Genomic DNA, 20067 nt, shown 5'->3' with positions numbered 1-20067 from the left:
TGGGGTGAATTTTTTAATTCAGAAAAGTGAGTGGAGCAGGCACTTATGTTGGTAACAACAAGATATGAAGTGAGTAGAAAAGTGCCAGAAGACAATAGAGAATAAAAATTTTCGCGGCGGTGGTGGGGTTTGAACCTGCGACCTTATTGGTACGACAACTCCGCCTGGCAGGTGAGAGCGTGGCTCTACCGTGTGAGCTATCCACGAACACAAAAATATTCGTTTCAAACCCAAAGTCATTTCTAGATCCCTCTCTCACCCACTTCTTGAGACCGCCGATTCGTTCACCACCATCGCGAAGTAATTTTGACCAGCAGTTAAGCTTAATAGCCAATATTCTCTTCACAAACATATAACATAGAAACGATTGAGACATTGAGTATGCTCCGGGCCAGGCGGAGTTGTCGTACCAATAAGGTCGCAGGTTCAAACCCCACCACCGCCGCGAAAATTTTTATTCTCTATTGTCTTCTGGCACTTTTCTACTCACTTCATATCTTGTTGTTACCAACATAAGTGCCTGCTCCACTCACTTTTCTGAATTAAAAAATTCACCCCATACACCGGAGCATACTCAATGTCTCAATCGTTTCTATGTTATATGTTTGTGATGAGAATATTGGCTATTAAGCTTAACTGCTGGTCAAAATTACTTCGCGATGGTGGTGAACGAATCGGCGGTCTCAAGAAGTGGGTGAGAGAGGGATCTAGAAATGACTTTGGGTTTGAAACGAATATTTTTGTGTTCGTGGATAGCTCACACGGTAGAGCCACGCTCTCACCTGCCAGGCGGAGTTGTCGTACCAATAAGGTCGCAGGTTCAAACCCCACCACCGCCGCGAAAATTTTTATTCTCTATTGTCTTCTGGCACTTTTCTACTCACTTCATATCTTGTTGTTACCAACATAAGTGCCTGCTCCACTCACTTTTCTGAATTAAAAAATTCACCCCATACACCGGAGCATACTCAATGTCTCAATCGTTTCTATGTTATATGTTTGTGATGAGAATATTGGCTATTAAGCTTAACTGCTGGTCAAAATTACTTCGCGATGGTGGTGAACGAATCGGCGGTCTCAAGAAGTGGGTGAGAGAGGGATCTAGAAATGACTTTGGGTTTGAAACGAATATTTTTGTGTTCGTGGATAGCTCACACGGTAGAGCCACGCTCTCACCTGCCAGGCGGAGTTGTCGTACCAATAAGGTCGCAGGTTCAAACCCCACCACCGCCGCGAAAATTTTTATTCTCTATTGTCTTCTGGCACTTTTCTACTCACTTCATATCTTGTTGTTACCAACATAAGTGCCTGCTCCACTCACTTTTCTGAATTAAAAAATTCACCCCATACACCGGAGCATACTCAATGTCTCAATCGTTTCTATGTTATATGTTTGTGATGAGAATATTGGCTATTAAGCTTAACTGCTGGTCAAAATTACTTCGCGATGGTGGTGAACGAATCGGCGGTCTCAAGAAGTGGGTGAGAGAGGGATCTAGAAATGACTTTGGGTTTGAAACGAATATTTTTGTGTTCGTGGATAGCTCACACGGTAGAGCCACGCTCTCACCTGCCAGGCGGAGTTGTCGTACCAATAAGGTCGCAGGTTCAAACCCCACCACCGCCGCGAAAATTTTTATTCTCTATTGTCTTCTGGCACTTTTCTACTCACTTCATATCTTGTTGCTAAATAAATGGTCTGATCTTGCGCTTCTCGACGGATCAATGAACAAGGAAGTTCATATGAAAGATGACTGACACGATAGGCCTGTGTCCGGATCACTAGACTTTATTATGTGAAAGGTCCGTATGTGGGTGTCCGGTGTCCGGTTTTATCCATTTTCTGTCTGCTGTTGCTTTCTCAAAGAGGAAAAAAGATAATCATGGCCTCTGAACTAACGGATGAAGAGAAAAAAGTAAGGTTCTTTTTATGTATTACAATAGAAAATGTGTAGGTATCATAAATACTTAAGACATTTGGAATGATCAGCTTTTTCCATTCGTAGAAAAAAATGGACGCTTTTTACACCCTTTTCCCACTTCTTATCAATTCCAAGAAGAGACCTTCCTTCTCTTCTCTGTTTTTACACACTTATAGATAGACGTCTACTTATCATTATCTTTACACACATCCCCAGTATTTGCTTGCACCTCTATCACCACTTGCTGTGGTGATTTCCGCGACCGAGTACTTTAGAGGATTAGGGCATATATCTTTTAACATGAAGTAAGTTTAATTTATACGTTATTTACCCATGCATTCATTTCATTAATCATCACAACTTCCAACGAATTTACAATTTAAAGTTAATTTTACTTCCTTCAAACGTCCACTTCTTATAATCAAAGTCATAAAAATCTAAATTTTACTGAAACTGTAGTGGTGAAAGCAGAATAAGTTGGGAGCAATTTGGTAGAAAGTAGAGTTAATTAATCGATAAACGTAGTAGAGAGAATTGTTGACGCTCAGTTAAAAAAAAAAAGGGGTTTAAAGTAAAGTAAGGGATACAGACATTTTTTTTTCACAAACACAGTGTCACAGTTTCTTTGGCGCAAGGGAATGCCAAAAGATTAAAATCATGTTCAGACAAGTGATGAATATTAAAACCCTTTAAGTTGTAATTTTACGTCTTAAGTAACAGTAGTGTGTTAGAAGGTGAATCAGGAAACTAGAATTGTCTGACATATGAGACCAACATTTTGAAAAAAACAAACAAAGCAATTATCCCAAAAAGACTTTCAGTAATTTTGGATTTTTATCTTTACTTCTAATAGTCATTTGTTTGCAATGAACAGGCCTCTGTACCTTTGGTTATCATTTTTCACATACCCGAAAACAGTGAATAACCACAGGCTGTTATCCATAGTCTTAGACACCCTGTCTGATAAAATTTTACACAAAATGCTAAAAAAGTAATGGATAAAAGCTAAATGATCTAGAAATATGTCAGGGGTAATTCATGTACAAAACATTTTCATGATATTTTAATTATTGACAATTACATAAAATTGATGCTAATGAAAATAACAATAATGTTATACAGTGACTGTCAACAGGTAGTCTAAACCCGCTTTATTTTACTAGTTGATCAGTTGGAAGTCTACCACATGACATAATATATATCACAGACCCAACATCATTTCAACGCTTTTTACACGATTACAAAGGGAGGATTGAATGACTTGAGTGACAGGATTAGTGTGATGTGATAGGGAACATTTATGGTATGATTTGTGATGATGGGCACAGTGTGCCTTTTGCATCTTATGTACTTGAAATGAACTTGAAGTCCAATTAGAAATTAAAAAGAAAAGCATTAAAATCCTCCAAAAGGAACATATAAGTCAGTCAAACTAACTGTGGTCTAAAGGAAAATCTTTTCTAGCAATTTTGCACGGCCCAAATAAAATCAGGACAAAATATACATATCGTGATAGTGTTAGACAGGCAATAACCCTTCTTAAGCATGAAGAAAGGATATCAGCTGAGTCAGTTTGATATTGGAAAAACAGAATTTCTTCTGAAGTCTTCTGCTTCTATCAATTCCACCTTTGCCCGCACTGGGTCCCCCTGTGTTTGCACACGCACATTGTAGTTTGTAGGAGACTATTCTGACTCTATTCCGAATTCCCACTTTGTAGATAAAAATACAAAACTTTCATTCATTAGAAATAAGTTTGATATATGTTTTGACAAGCTCACAATGTTGAATACAAGTCCCAAACCCAGCATTCCTAGAAATCTTTAAGGTCATTTTGATGTCAATAACCTTTTTCAGAAATTTTTGATCTGCTAGGAAGATTTTGATAATTGCTTACTTTCAACCATCTTTTTTTTTGGGAAGAAGGAAGTATGTATGATGTCTTGTATGTAAAAGTTCCACTCCAGAGGACATGAATGGTATTAGATATTATGTCAAATATATTTTTCTTTTGTTTTGGTAGATGAAATTTGGTTTTCGTTAATTTTTTTGTTTTGTTTTTTGTTTTGTTAAAACCAATGGACTTTGCCTTGGGACTGATTATCAATAAACAATTTCATTTATGATTGTTGATAATGATAATACTAATGACTAGTGGTTATATAAATAAATATATGTCAATATAAATATAATTCACAGGCTATAGAGGACTTCATTGAAGAAATTAAAAAATCATACAAAGGAAGTTCTGAGCTGTCAGTAACATGGAACACAGGATGCAAGTTTTTGATGGCCAGAAAATTTGATTTAAAACGTGCCTTGGAACTGTACATGTCCCATCAGGCAACCAGGGAACGAGAAGACCTACTGTGTATTCAAGCTAATGATCCTTTCCTCCAAAAAGAATTATTGACAGAAAAATTCACCATACTTGTAAGTTCCCATTATGCTATGATGAACTCGTTTAATGGTAATTCGCAGGTCAGAAATATTGATGCCCAGAGTAACTATTTCAATATAGATATGGGGCTTTTTTTCTGCTTGATATTATCAATTTAAATCATGCCAAATTATGTGTGAGGAGGGTAAGTTAGGCATCCATAAAGATGAGCATGTTGAAAACTCTGATACCGTGTCAAGATCAACTAGTATAAGTTATTAATGTTATTGCTTCATAAGATCTTATCAACTGCACACGAAAGATACATAGACACTTTACTGGGCATAGAATTTAAAAAAAAATAATGATGACTCATCTTATTTGAATATATTACAAACATTTCTAACCATATTGAAATAGTTTTCGTTAAAATTGTATTTACAAAAACAAATAGGCTTATCAAAATGTGAGGGCAATTCAAAAATAAGAAAGTTAACAAACAAATGGAAAGTAGGAATTAATGGGCTAATTGCATTTTGAAGCCTGCAACAAATAACGTGTGATCAAAAGTTTTGATCACTTTCAAGCATAGTATAATGATCAACTTATGTCAGGGTGATGTCAAGTTCAAGTTACAAGTTTAACTGTAATTCTTATTCTATGAATGAACATTGTCTCTCTCCTGAAATTTTCTGTGCGTTGCTTAATCCTTGGGTATTTCATTCTACTTTCAGTGAGAGTTGCAAGGATTGCTAATTATTTAAGTTGGGTTAGAGAAATAAGAAATAACAATAGCATACAGTGAGTTGAACAGTGTTAGGAAATATGATGGTCAAAGAGGAGTGACTCAGATTCCATTCTGTTCACTTTGATATTGAATGTCATTAAACAAGCCAAATAATTGAAACTCAGACTAATGATACAAAATTCAGAATACATATCTGCCCAACCATTCAAAGTAATAGAGGAAGAACAATTATGTCACACCGCTGTTTTGGACATTTCACTAGTTGCTTGTTGGGCAGAGAGTCATACATAAGATTTCAATGTTGTATTTTAAAAATTTTAACAAAACAAACCCTCCTATATATCACATCTTTTATGTAGTTATGATCCTTCTCAATCCCTAAGATACAGTAATTATTTCCTTCTTCTTGGACCTATAAAGGCTAAAAAATATATGCTGATAAGGCATTTTCTTATGCTGTCCCAAATGTCTGGAATTCACTTCCATTCGATATCAGAAGGTAGGTATTTTTGTCTGAGATGACATTCAAAAAGTACTTAAAACACATCTCATCAATTCTTCTTTAGCCAAATAATTTTATGAAAAGTTCTGTTAATGACATATTGAAAAAGCATATTTCTGATTTTTATAATTGTTTTGTGTATGTGTATGATTTTGTTCTTGCCGATGTGCCCTTGAGCTGAGACAATACAGGAATGGCACTATACAAGTATATTCTCTTATTGTTATATATTGATTACCACCGAAATTCGGTTTTAGGTATAATTTTTTAAAATAAGCATTTTTTCCCATGCTTGTTCTCAGTGGAGCATTGGCCTCATTAGCTTGCACTATTTTTGGCTTGCTTTTAGATAGAGAAAAATCCAATTCATTTAGTTATAGGCATACACAAATTAATATTGATTTGTTTCACACTCATCAGCCGGGCAAAGACAATTCAGGTGCTGCTGTAGCTTTGTTCTCTGCTCGTCTCCACCAACCACCCCAATCAACACATCAGGTAGTTCTGAAGGCACTTATTTATCAGCTTGATACAGCCTTAGAAAGGTAATTGGACAAGTACTTTTATTGTCTTTAACCATTAAAGAATGAAATCAATTTTTTTATTAATACTTTTAGATTGGCACAGGAATCTATAGAGATTTGACAAGTGTTTTAAACATAGATTAATAAGTGTATCAATAAATTAAGTGTTGCTTTTAATTAAATGTTTTTTCTTCTTTTTTAAATAAAGAATTTAATGTGATATATAGTGATTTCCAAATTTAGCCTCTTGCTTTAATTAATTATCATCTTTCCTTATATTTTCTTTTCCAGCATTGAAATCCAGCGAAATGGTCTTGTGTTTATCTATGACATGACAGGGTCCAAGTATGCAAATTTTGATTATGAATTGAGCATAAAGATTTTAAATTTACTCAAGGTAAGGACATGTGTTTTGTAAAGTTGTAGGAGCTCTTACCTTTTGGTTTTGTGTCATGATGTAAAAGTTGAATGTCTTTTCTAGTTATTCCAGATGACTCAACTATCTGTTATAGTCTGAGTTGATGGGAGGGTAGTGCATCTGAAGTCTTCAAGAGGTTGACACTGAAGCGAGTGAGGTGATGACATAAGGGACAGGAAGGGATTGTGTCTGTTGTGTTTATACATAGATGGCTGTTGATTGGCTTGTGTTGTGCTCTTAGTTGGTGTCTTCTGAGGTTATTTATTTGGGCTATAGGTCTTTACAGAAGTGGTCATGTGGGTAAAGTATTTTACCCACCTGTTGTGCTTATTGACTTATTGCCCAAACTGTTAAGCCATTCATCTCTTTTATTTACCATGTTGATATACTTAGCTGTATCTAAGGTACAGGAATTGTTGGTTATAAAAAGATTGATCCGAGTTTGGCTAGTCTGTTTGTATTTTCATTTCCTGGTATATTTGAATGTCCCGCTGTCCATTGGAGAAATAATTCAACTCTGTGTATTGTAAGGAATTCGCCTAGTTGTGATGTTAAGCTGTTTTAGAGAGTTTATTTGAACCTGAGCTTGGAGAACTGATTTTGGAGACGACAGTATGGGATAATTTTGGAGGGTTTAGGTGGGAAACAGAGGAGAGGTGTCACAACGAGGCCTCTTAGTTTGAATCAGGACGTTCGCAAGAATTGTTGATTTTATCAAAGGTATTATTGGTAATCCATTATAAACCCATAACCGTCATTTTTAGATTTTATTTTGGGCAGATCCATCTGTGTAAACATGTATCCAGTTGTCTGGGTATTCGTGTATTGTCTTTTTCTGGGAGTCTATGTCTTTCATTTAAGGTGTTGGCAATATGTAGTAGGTAACATCTGAATTAAAACAAGACCTTTTACTAGGAACTGTAAAACAATTGAATTGAAGGATAAATGAAAATATAAAAAAAAAGGTAATGTGAACGAAGCATTGTCAATGTCAAGTATTTATAGTAGGAAACTTTTTGAGCCCAATTTCAGAGTAAAGTTCATAGTCACAAGGGGTGTTAATAATTAAACAAAATAGAATGTGCTCGATTCATTTTTATGTTAACCTCCCCCCTCCAAACCCAACTCTTTTCTCCATTATTCTTTTTTCTTTTTTTTTTCTTTTCATTTTTTTTGTCCACTTTCTATTTAATACCATCTATTTGAATTTGATTGTCAATATTATTTGATTATAATGCATTCATTAAGGGAATAAATGTTTACAAAGATCAGTTAAATATAAGTTAATTGTGCAATTTATTTTGCCTTTCCTGTAGGAGCTATCTTTTTTTTTACTCTATACTCTGGATGTTAATCTTTTTACTGCTCTTTATTTCTTTACAGGGCGCCTACCCAGCTAAGTTGAAACGTGTATTAATAGTCACAGCACCTCTGTGGTTCAAAGCTCCATTCAAAATACTTCGCCTTTTTGTTAAGGAAAAACTGCGAGACAGAGTAAGTCTGATATTTTTTCTTCTTTTTCTTTCTCTTTTGGTCTGATTTAAGTGGTATAACCTATTTCTAATTTCTGTTAAAGAGCGTATTCTTTAATGGTCAATTAAAATGTATCATCCGTAGTTTGAGTCCAGATGTAGATAGTGCAAGGTTGAGTCCTTGGAAAAGGCACTCAAATTCTGTCACCATGTTCATATGTAAAATTAAGACCTGAACAATAACAGAGTTGTCTCTGTCAAGAAAAAAAAAAAAAGATTGAAAGCGCCTTTCAGTACAGGTGTCATGTCTTTCATGCAAAGTGTTGCTGTTGACTTGGGACCCCTCAAATATATTTTGTGAATATTGGGTTCGATAAAGCTCAATAAATTTTTAAAAAATATTAATTCTTTTGGTGTCCCTATTAACGCCCCTTTTCATGAAGTTTTCAATGGGAAAGGGGAAACTAAAAAGAATAAAGAAAAATAATGTCAATTGATTATCTTGAATATGTTTTATCCTTCATCTCGCTAGGTGTCAACAGTCAGTATACCTGAATTGAAAAGTTATTTCCCAGACAGTACCTTACCTCAATATTTAGGCGGCTCTCAAGCCTCCTGCCATTCAATGTGGGTTGAAACCTGTTACCAAATGGCGACTAACCAGGCCCCAGATCTAACTTTGTACTTTCTGCCAGCTTGTGTACGTAGCAGGTCATACCGGAGTCCCTCCAGCAGTTTTGAATCAGAGAGCTCTAAAGACACAATCAATGAAAAACATACAACAGAGGATAGAGAGAAGGAGAAAGAAGATGATGAAGAGGATGACTTTGAAGAACACACAGAATCTCAGATATCAAAAGATAATGATGTTGATGGTGTAAGGACTAGAAAAAGAAAGACTTCAAATGTTAAAAGTGATACTGATGGGAGTTTTGTAGGGGAAGATGATGCACAGGACATTGGCACAGAAAACACACCTAGAAAGAAGCGACCACCATCGTCGGGTTCAAATATATTGGATGATTCCCTGCACATGCCAGATTCTAGCCCTGGAGTGGATGTCACAACATTGTTAACAGAGGTTAATAGTTTGAAACGCAGGGGACTGTTTCAGCAATATGGTTCAATCAAAATGGAAGCTCCTACTGGAACGTTCCAGAATGCAAGGTAAGTTTCTTACTTATTTCAGTGTGGTTGCAGTCACGATATTCATGTCTGAAATTAAGTCCTTATACCATTAGTGAAGAGGTTAAATTATTTATTTTTCACACTTGATTATACTTATAAAGCACAGACTATGCAACAATCTAAATCTCATTTTCCATTTGTTTTGAAACATTTTTTTTCGTGAATATTTAATGAAATAATGGTAGTCGGATACCTTAATTGACTTTAGCATATCCCAGTAAATAAATTTAAAGTTACCCTCCCCTTATCACCTGTGACAACTTAGGGAGCAGGCACTGGTGTAAGATAAAATCTCTAGATATGACATTAACATCAGAAAGGAATGAGAAGTACCATGTTGTTGTAATTTCTAGACCTCCTCCATCTACAAGGAATTAACTCACACATAACCAATTCTATGATGAAATCGATACGCTCGCGTTAGAAACTAGCACAACCAGAGGTGAAATTCTTATACTGGGCGATTTCAATGTTCACATGGACGATCTAACGGATACAAAATGTTTGAAGTTAAAGGACATTTTAGATAGTCACAATTTAAGACAATATGTAAAGGACGGAACTCACAAGGCGGGGCACATCTTAGACTTAATAATTTCCAGGAAAGATAACAAAATAATTGATAACGTTGACGTTTTGGATCGCACAATTTCAGATCATAACCTGATTGCTTTAAATCTAAAAATCGAATGCAAAACAACCGTCAAGAAAACGATCACATACCGGAAAACAAAATCACTAAATAAAGAAACATTTCAAGAATCCATCAGGTCTTTGGATTTACTCGCCTCTGTTAAGAGTTGTGATAATGTTCACGATATGGTAAACACATATAATAATTCACTGAAAACTGTGTTCGATGAGCTGTGCCCATTGGTCACGAAAGAAATTATTCTTCGACCAAACACCGAGTGGTATTGCAACAAGTTACAAACACTAAAACATCAACTCAGATCTGCCGAACGGATTTGGCGTCGATCCAAATTAGAAATTCATAATCAAATTTATTTAAGACTAAAACACCAACGGAACAAATTAATTCTATCATGTAAAAAAAACATACATTCAAAATAAAATAACAAGTGCCAAACGAAACTCACGTGAACTGTTCGCCACCCTGAACAAACGGATGAATGATCACCCTTCAAATAATTTCGAGGACCCTATTGCTACCGCAAATAGTTTCTCTCTACACTTTAGAGATAAAATATCAGGTATTCGGAATAGGTTGGACAAAGAAGAGACAATGAAAGCACAAATATCTGAAACTAATGCACTTCCACCCGGAGCAGCATTCGACGAATTTGAACCCGCCACTGAAACAGAAGTACTGTCTGCGCTGAGACAATGCTCCAAAACAACCAGCCCAATAGATCCCATTCCTTCATGGCTTGTTCTTTCTAGTGCTAATATTTTGGTTCCCGTTCTTACTCATATTGTAAATGCTAGTTTGTTTATTGGTGAGGTATCTAATAATCTTAAACATGCTATTGTCACTCCCATATTAAAGAAATCTAGCCTTGACAAAGAAGATCCAAATAATTATCGACCAGTCTCGAATCTCACCCTCGTGTCTAAACTAATTGAGAAAATTGTTGCTTTCAGGCTTAACACGTTTTTGAATGAACACAATTTGTTCTCTAAATTTCAGTCTGCTTATCGCCCCTTTCACAGTACTGAAACTGCTCTTATTAAAATCCACAATGATATCGTAAATCATTTATGTCGGAAAAATGATGATGTTATTATCATACTACTCAACCTTAGTGCTGCTTTTGATACAATAGACCATACTCTTTTAATTGACAAACTTAAGACACTATATTGATTTGGGGGTACTGTTCTTGACTGGTTTTCTTCTTACCTCTCTGACAGAATTCAATCAGTGTCTGTAAATCGACATGACTTCTCTTCTCCTTGTCCCCTATCTTTTGGTGTACCACAGGGTTCAGTTCTGGGACCCTCTTTATTCACCCTCTATATCAGACCATTAGGTGACATCATCTCAAAATATTTTATTAAGTACCATTTTTACGCAGACGACACCCAATTACTGTTTCCTATTAATATCGACAATCATCTCAATGTTATAACGGATATAGAAAATTGTATCTCTGAGATTAGTGACTGGATGTGTTGCAATAAACTCAGGTTAAATGAAAACAAAACAGAGAGGTGTTGCAAATTACAAGACGGGGCCTCGTGGACCTTTCCACGCTTAACCTGAATCTATTTGATTGTTTAATTCCCATCACTAAAGAACCTGTGAGAAACTTAGGAGTTTTATTCGATACCAAATTAAACATGTCTGCCCATGTCACTAATGTAACTAGATCCTGCAATCTTTATCTTAGATCTATTGGTGCTATTAGAAGGCTTCTTGATATTGATACTACTAAACTTCTTGTGGTCTCTTTGATTCTTACCCGCCTTGATTATTGCAATAGCTTGCTCTATGGTTGTGATAATAATGTCATTAATCGACTCCAAAAGATACAGAACAAAGCAGCTCGATTGGTAACGTTATCAAAAAAGCGCGAGCATATAACCCCGATTTTGGAGGACCTACACTGGCTACCTGTAAAGTTTAGAATTGAATTTAAAATACTCACCCATGTTTTCAATTGCTTAAACAATTCTGCTCCTGTTTACCTTCAGGAACTTATTCACCTTTATGAACCCAGTCGAAATTTAAGATCTGCTAATTTAAATATCCTAAGGGAACCCCCAAAATCGTTAGTTTTTCATGAGAAATCCTTTGACCACCATGCCCCCCGACTGTGGAACTCCATCAATATTGAAACTAAAAATGGTGAAAATCCACTTATCTTTAGAAAACGGTTAAAAACTGAGCTTTTCTGTAGGGCATATAATTTCGACTCTTAGTATGTATTGTATTATAATATATTATGTTGTCATCGAATTTGTGTGGTTTTTAACATGCCAGTTCTATATTTTTATATCATACATGATATGTTGATGTCAAGCGCCAGTGAGCAATTCTAACTTGGAACTAGGCGCTATATAAGTTCATTATATTATTATATTATATTATTATTATAAAGACCTGCAAAGCATGTCTGACCAGTAATCAGGAGGTCTGAAGTTCTATCCCCAGGCAAGGAAGACTGATTTTTTGGGATTGTTTCTTTCTTGTATTTTTCTTTCTCGCTTTGTCTGGTACTGTGTCATACACACTTTTTCAGACCCCTATCACCTGCACTTTCACACTGAGAATAATGAAATATCTTTGCGATCAGTTCTGGTTTGACAGTCAAATTGAGTGGAGCAGGCATTTATGTCAATGATAACAAGAAATGGAAAGAGTAGAGAAACTTACTCAATGCCTCAGTCGTCTCTGTGTTACATGTTTGAGTTGAGAATAGATCTCATAGCTTATGAGAAGTGGATGGTGTCAATTGCAGAGCATGCCTCTCACAGCCAGGCGAAGGGTGCATCAGACGGATCTCGGGCTCACCTCCCATCTCTGCAGAGTTTTTACTCTCTTTTGTCTTCTGGCTCTTCTCTTCTCTTTCCATTTTTCTTGTTTTTATCTCAGGTCACCATCTTAGCTTTTTTCCAAAACACTTGAGTAGTTATCAGCACTTAAACAGATGTGTGTTGTCAGGTGAATTGAAAAGCATTCTCTTTGAGGTTGAGCTTAGCAACAGCTGACAATTTTGGCTGCAGACTTCATTTGAGATTCTATGTCCCTTAATTTGACTTTAAAATTTATCAAAGTCATATATCATATTTGAAATAATATTTTCTTTCCCAGAAACAAAATCAATGTACCAAAGAATCGTTACACAGATGTTTTGTGCTACGACCATTCCCGTGTAGTCTTACCATCTCTGGAGAATGAAGAGGGTTCAGACTACATCAATGCAAACTTTGTTGATGGATACATGCAGAAGAATGCTTTCATCTCAACTCAAGGTATAATTTTTAAATTATTTTCTAAAAAACAAAAAAAAAATATTGAAAACAGCGACTATTTTCGTAGAAAATGGAAGTGAGCATGAATAGAAATATGAAAAGATATTTGTTTATAATACGCTTTTTTAATTACTTATCCTCCTTACTTCAATTTTGTGAAATGTATGTTAAATAAAGCTAAGACTGCGAGTGATCCAAATATAGAAGTTATTGTTTAAAATTTAGAAGCAGTCATTGACGATGATCTGAAAAGTAGTGCATTATTTGTTGTCAACAGAGAAGAAAAGTCATGATACCAAACCCTCTACTCTTTTGGTTCCTAAATCCTTGGTAGTGTGTATGTAACCAGTCCTTCTGAGTTCTAATGATGAATAGGTTACATATTGAATCATAAGATGGCATAACTATTTTAGTAGCAGGATATACAGGCAGATTCTTAGGATTGTGGGATGTAAAAGAGCGAGGATGAATGATCTTTATTGACAACCAGCATATATTTAGACTAGATACCATCACTCTGAAACCAGAAGGTGAATTACACAAGGTATGTACTCAGTTATCCGGAAGAGTGGTTTTACACTTCCACTGAAACAGGAACCAGTTTCTTGACATCACACTTTTCTTCCCTATAGTGGTCCCGTCGAAAAATGGCACGAGGGTTAATCTATCCGTCCATAGCAGGCTAGTGTAAATAATTTTTCTGAATTTTTTCTTTTTTCGTTCTTTGGTCAAACTAATCTGGTGCTGTGTGTTATGAGCTTTACAACTCTCATCTGATCATCATATCCCTGTTTACACACACACTAGGTCCGAATCTTATTTTAGACATCATCAAGTATGACAGCAATTTTTTTTTACCAGTAACTATTTTGACACTATAATCAGATAGTAGATATATAATTATTTTTGTTTAGAAAAGTCATCCCCCCCCCCCCCCCCCCCCCGGCCGATTGGATTACCGAAAAAAAACGTCGCCGGCTTTTTGCGATTTGGATTTGATTGATTTTTTAAAAAACTTATGCAACTTGTGACAAGAAACTTAACAAATTACTGCATTACAACCTTTGGATTAAACATACAACAATTGTGGACTACTATTATGAAGACTAGCATCCTAGACTAGGGGGATGAGAATAGTCACTCCCTTCCCACATAGTAATGTGATCTTGTTCAATTACAGTTTGCATTGTGCCAATAAGTTCAAATATATAGCAAGTTCACATGGGAACAGCAACAGCAATAGCAACAAGAGAAGTGAAATTTAAAAAAAAAACAAAAAACACACACACACACAACCCCCCCCCCCCCCCCCCTTCAAAAAAAAACAACAAAAAAACCAAAGACCACTCAGATTTACACAAACATTTTTTCAACATGCACATATTTTCAGCTTTCCATGAAAAGTAGGTGATCAATGATTGATGAAGATCTACGAGTGAGTAATAAACATATTTATTGCTGTATACTTTATGGGAAAGCAGTATGGTGTAATTTTGATATCTCTTTGTGTATTTGGCTTTGATCTAGGTCCCTTGCCAAAAACATTTGTTGATTTCTGGCGTATGGTGTGGAATTACCAAGTGTGTGTTATCGTCATGACAACCAGGTTTGTTAGAGAAAATCATTATCTCTTTTATTTTATTTCTTTTTTAGATTTTAAGGAAATTAAATGTATGTATTCCAAATGTATGGGTGGGGTTACTGACCTCCCGTGGTGGGCAGGGAGGCACTTACTTAAAAACAAAAACATATTTGCAATTTCATCAGGAAAAATATTTTACGTACTTAGATTTTCTAAGCTTTCTTCAGGTTACAAAGAAACAATAATCTGTACACATTGTAAACAATTCCTTTTCAAATCTTAAGCAATATATATGAAAATTAAAATTCAATTCCTTAATTTTGACGTTTGCATTCAATGAAATACTAATATTAAGTTACAAATGACAATAAGTCACTTTTTAGCAATGACAAAAATACATGTCCAAGTATTGTTAGGTTTAAAGGATGCACCCCAGGACATCTGAAATTGTGAAGGTCTCATGTAAGATCGATTTTATACATATACCACTATTCTTGTAAAATACTAAGTAGTAGATTTTAATTTTTTACCCACATGTTTAAAAATTCTCAAATTTTCTGCTTTTTGTCAGAAATAGGATGCTGATTTTGATGAATATTACTAAACTTACTATTCCGTCTCCTATTGTTTTTTTTTAACATTACAGCATGTAAATTTGAATTATTTCAGGGTAGTGGAGAGGTCTCGCATGAAGTGTGGCCAGTATTGGCCCTTAGAGGAAGAGACGGATGAAGAATCGGATCATTTTATCATTTATAATGATGGGGTGATGCAGTACAGGGATTACAGACAAACTAGATTATTGTTACACAACACACAGGTAAGATTTTGATATATCTACATTCACATTTATATTGGGTTCATGACATTTAACCACTTGTGCCCATACAATAATTTCTCATTATTTCTGTTGTTAGTCTAATAATAATAATAATAATAATAATAATAATAATAATAATAATAATAATAATAATAATAATAATAATAATAATAATAATAATAATAATAATATTTATAATAATAATAATAATTGATGATGATGATGATATGATGATGCTGCTGCTGCTGCTGCTGCTGCTGATGATGATGATGATGATGATAATAATAATGATAATGATGGTGATGGTGATGATGATGATGGTGGTGGTGGTGATGATGGTGATGATGATGATGATGATGATGATGATGATGATGATGATGATGATGATGATGATGATGATGATGATGATGATGATGATAATGATGGTGGTGGTGGTGATGATGGTGATGATGATGATGATGATGCCAGTCTATTCTTTAAAAAAAAAATAGGGTTGGGGATCAACATTGTTCCCTACAACCAAGGTTAATTTTTTATCATTGAGCACAATTACTGGCAAATCTAAAAATTATAAAACTATTTTTCACAGATTGATATAAGGATAACTTGCAAACCTTTCTTACATTTATTGATTTAATTAACTATTGCCCGTTGATTCCAATGGTTATTTAGAATATCTGCAAGGGCGTAATTATGAGAATTGATCTTGGCCTTTGGATTTGTCATCATTTCGTGCCCTTTTGCTGGACAGATCAAATCTGATTGCTCAAAAGATTCATCTCAATCGACTTGAAAATATATGCAAATCATTGCACATCAGTCTTGATCTATGTAAATTTCTTCAACATAGTAGTACGATAATTAAAATAGATGAATGTATGTTCGTAATAGCCTTTATTTCTCTGAAAATACTGCAATTTCTCCCATTTATTTAACTACCTCAGTCGCCAAAGTCACTAAAGTATAAAAAGTAAAATGAGTACCTGGTCATTAACAGAGTTTTCTGAGTCCAAAAAATTGTATTATCTCCTAACAGGCATTGTGTCTCGTCCTTCATATTTGTAACAGTAGTGTAAATAATACGTCCATACCAACCCTTTTGATAAGAACCATTTCGCATAATAATAAGAACTTTTTATCTCCCTTGTTTTTTTTCCGTTTATTATTTTTCGTTTTGTAACCAGCTAGCTTGAAAATAAAGAGCTGCATTAAATCCAACTATCCTGTATTGTATACTCATTTTATAACTATATTACAATAAGTGTTACTGTTGGCTCAGGACCTTTTGTAAAGTCTTTTGAGCATGTTTAGTGGATATTGCACTATTTAAAAGCTCAAGGTTTACCCTTGTTTTTTTTTTTACAGACCGGGGAATCAAGGGAAGTGACCCATCTTCAGTTCACCAGCTGGCCTGACTATGGTGTGCCACCAGCCACTGCCTTCCTTGACTTCCTCTTTCATGTCAGGGAGGTCCAGGCATCTGCAGTCTCCAAATTGGATAAGGCCTGGTCAGGCCATCCATTGGGTCCCCCTGTTCTTGTGCATTGTAGTGCAGGTATTGGCAGAACAGGTATGGTGCCAGTCAAATTCATTTTTTAAACATTAATATGTTTGATGAAGGCAAATAATAAAACTCAGACAAAATGTAATATTGGAAAAGTGATGAAATAAAATATAAATTTGTTTTTAGGGTCTATTCAAAGGGAAGACTGGAACAATCCAGGCATCAGGTGATATGGCCTAAATGCGTTGAAAGCCCTGTAAAACCCTTAAAAACATTAAAAACAAAAACCTATTCTAAATTTCATCAGAAAAAATATTTTACGTACTTAGATTTTCTAAGCTTTTTTTCAGGTTACAAAGAAACAATAATCTGTACAAATTATAAACAATTCCTTTTCAAATCTTAAGTGCAACGCTGGAAACTCAGTTAGGGCAAGGTTACTTGCTCGAGGCCAGACAGTGCAGCAGGTATTAGAACTGGATACAAAGCAAAGACTGTACTCCTGAGCTACTCTGCCCCCCCCCCCCCCCCCATGTGGCTTAATATTGTAAAATAGATGCGTCAAATGGTTTTAATGATGTATTCATATCATGAGAGTGTTGGGAATGAAACCAATATCAATAGAACATTCAATGATTGGGATTTTAAAATGAATGATTCCATCATGTCATTTGCGTTTTTCCACTAAGAACCCTCTATTCAATCTCCTCTATTTGAATTTCACCTTACTTATATCTTATTAATGTATTTTGTCTATATTTTAACCCAGGTACATTTATAACTGTGGACATCTGTCTGCGTAGATTAGAACATTGTGGGACCGTTGACATTCGAGAGACTGTGCTACGGGTACGCTCTCAGAGGGCCTTCTCCATACAGATGCCTGATCAGTATGTGTTCTGTCATCAGGCAGTTCTCGAACATGCAGAGAGGATGGGGCTGCTGAATGGGCTGGATAGTCTCACCCTGGAGGACGATGACAGTGATAGTGATTTATAAGTGATTTTTGTACTTCTTGTTGTTCACAATGATAATAGTAATAATAATGATGATGATGATGATGATGATGATGATGATGATGATGATGATGATGATGATAATAATAATATAGATGATCATGATGATGGTGATGGATCATAATCATCATCATCATCATCATCATCATCATCATCATCATCATCATCAGTTTTATTATTATTATTATTATTATTATTATTATTATTATTATTATTATTATTATTATTATTATTATTATTATTATTATTATTATTATTATTATTATTATTGTTGTTGTTATTGTTTTTATTATTATTATTATTATTATTATTATTATTATTATTATTATTATTATTATTATTATTATTATTATTATTATTATTATTACTATCATATTTTGTTGTTAGTGTGGTTACTGTTGTTATTTTCATCATCTGTATTGTGATTACTATTCCTTATTGTATTTTGTTATTTGAATAGTTGGTGGTTGAAGGGCTTAATACTACAAGGGGACTTATAAAAATGCCTGTCTTAGTCAGATCTTGGTTCCGAATAGTGTTTTATCTTTTTGTTTTGTGACTTAAGTATGCTCTTGTTAATGAATGTTAAAAGTATGGTAGACAATACAATTTTGATGCATTTTAATGTACTTATTATGGGATTTCATTAATTACATAACAGCAATGAATTACATAGGTAAATGATTGATAAGTATATGAAGCACATATTGAGTTTCATCTTCATCTTTATCAGTGTTTTTCACAGGTTCTTTGACCAATGTAGTTGTGAAGAGCAAAAAAAAAAAAAAAAAAAGATATTGGTGGACTTGTTACATATTTACATATTTATAGATTGAAGACTTGACCAGTCTTTCTCAATTTATATTTGTTGATTATGAACAACGTTCAAGGCTTAAAATATAGCATGACTCCTCTCAAAGCCCTATAAGGGAGCTTGTTTACAACAATCTCCAACTGGGTGAGGTTCCCGACCTCCCATAGTGGGCAGGGAGGTACTTGCTGTGACTTCTATCCCCCTATACCTGTTTTCCAATTGCTTTCTGTCTTTGTCTTGGAATGAGATTACTTAGTTTTGTCCTGATCCTGGCCGCAATCCTTGGCTGGGAGGGAAACAGCCGAATGGATAGTTATTGTTTTGGGAGATGAAATTTTTTTCATTGTAAATCATCTCTCTGTTATGTAATGTTATTTTTTAATTTTTAACATTTGATTTGTAAATATATGAGTATATTCCTCGTAGTGGAATCTTGTGCTGGTGTCTGGGTGAGACTTTCAGGTGATATCAAACTAAGTACACTGATAGTGTGCTCTTGGAATCTAGTACCCTATTTGAATCATTCCCCTTTGTCTACTTTTTCCTCAAGTCCTTTTAATTGTACCCTTAGGATGTTTTCACTGTACAATTTTCTTCCTTTTTACTTGCGCTGATATGACCTAGATGTGTTGCAAGCGCCGTAAAACCTACGTAAAGAATCTTAAAGTTGAATCATCTGGTAAAGATGGGGTGCCGTGCCAACATAGTGTCATCAATCACAAGCTTATTGGGAAAGCTAAAGAGTTTAGTTTGAATCCCAGGCAACTGGTTTTTAATCTTTTAATTTGGTGCTGATGCTTTACCAGGGGGTCCCAGTAGCTCAATTGGTAGAGCACTAGCTTCATACGCAAAGGGACCAAGATTGATCCCAGGTGCAGTAGAGGTTTTTTTTCTTCTGATTCCCCCCCCCCCCCCCCCTCCTGTCCACACCCAGCTGTGAATGTCTGTTAGATTTGGTGAAAAGTACTTTGCGATAGACTAGTGTCCTATCCAAAGGATAGCAAGCAATTGCTATTGTCCGTTTCATGCTATAGAGACTGAGTGAGATAAACTGTGGCTCCATGGGCCCAATGGCTCGGGAGGATGATATACCAATTTTTCATATACTTCAAAACGTTGTGACTAATAGGAAGAATCCGTTGCCACCTGTTATATTGTGTTTCACTTGAGAATCGTGTCTTTGAAAATCATGTCTGATGATGGCTACATGACTGAAATCAAACGGACATTTATTGTAT

The 20067-nt window shown here is 35.1% G+C and overlaps 1 protein-coding gene across 2 annotated transcripts; it reads left to right on the top strand.

Moving 5' to 3' along the window:
* The first annotated feature begins 1830 nt into the window (after window positions 1-1830).
* On the top strand, window positions 1831-18139 carry LOC144964843 (tyrosine-protein phosphatase non-receptor type 9-like). Of its 2 annotated transcripts, none has more exons than XM_078899553.1 (11): window positions 1831-1916; window positions 4122-4355; window positions 5973-6097; window positions 6368-6473; window positions 7878-7988; window positions 8499-9133; window positions 12933-13093; window positions 14621-14699; window positions 15345-15495; window positions 16861-17065; window positions 17769-18139. In XM_078899553.1, exons 1-11 carry the CDS (start codon window positions 1884-1886, stop codon window positions 17996-17998), a joined length of 2070 nt encoding a protein of 689 aa, XP_078755679.1. In that variant the 5' UTR covers window positions 1831-1883; the 3' UTR covers window positions 17999-18139. The 2 variants fall into 2 exon arrangements, with proteins under 2 accessions (XP_078755679.1, XP_078755680.1); XM_078899554.1 differs by lacking the exon at window positions 1831-1916 and adding an exon at window positions 2153-2227.
* The last annotated feature ends 1928 nt before the right edge of the window (window positions 18140-20067 follow it).

Source organism: Berghia stephanieae, chromosome 2 (assembly GCF_034508935.2).
Source record: "Berghia stephanieae isolate SIO BIC M18660-M18661 chromosome 2, UCSD_Bste_1.3, whole genome shotgun sequence".
Taxonomy (NCBI): Eukaryota; Metazoa; Mollusca; class Gastropoda; order Nudibranchia; family Aeolidiidae; genus Berghia; species Berghia stephanieae.
The sequence above is the reverse complement of the archived record's forward strand: the minus strand, read 5'-3'. Positions and strand labels throughout refer to the sequence as shown.

What these genes read in the sequence shown, in the direction of transcription:
- LOC144964843 (XM_078899553.1), top strand. Translation starts at nt 1,884, where the DNA reads ATGGCCTCTGAACTAACGGATGAAGAGAAAAAA. An exon ending in CAGAAAAATTCACCATACTT is followed by an intron (nt 4,356 to 5,972) that starts GTAAGTTCCCAT and finishes CACACTCATCAG; the next exon opens with CCGGGCAAAGACAATTCAGG. An exon ending in GGAACGTTCCAGAATGCAAG is followed by an intron (nt 9,134 to 12,932) that starts GTAAGTTTCTTA and finishes TTTCTTTCCCAG; the next exon opens with AAACAAAATCAATGTACCAA.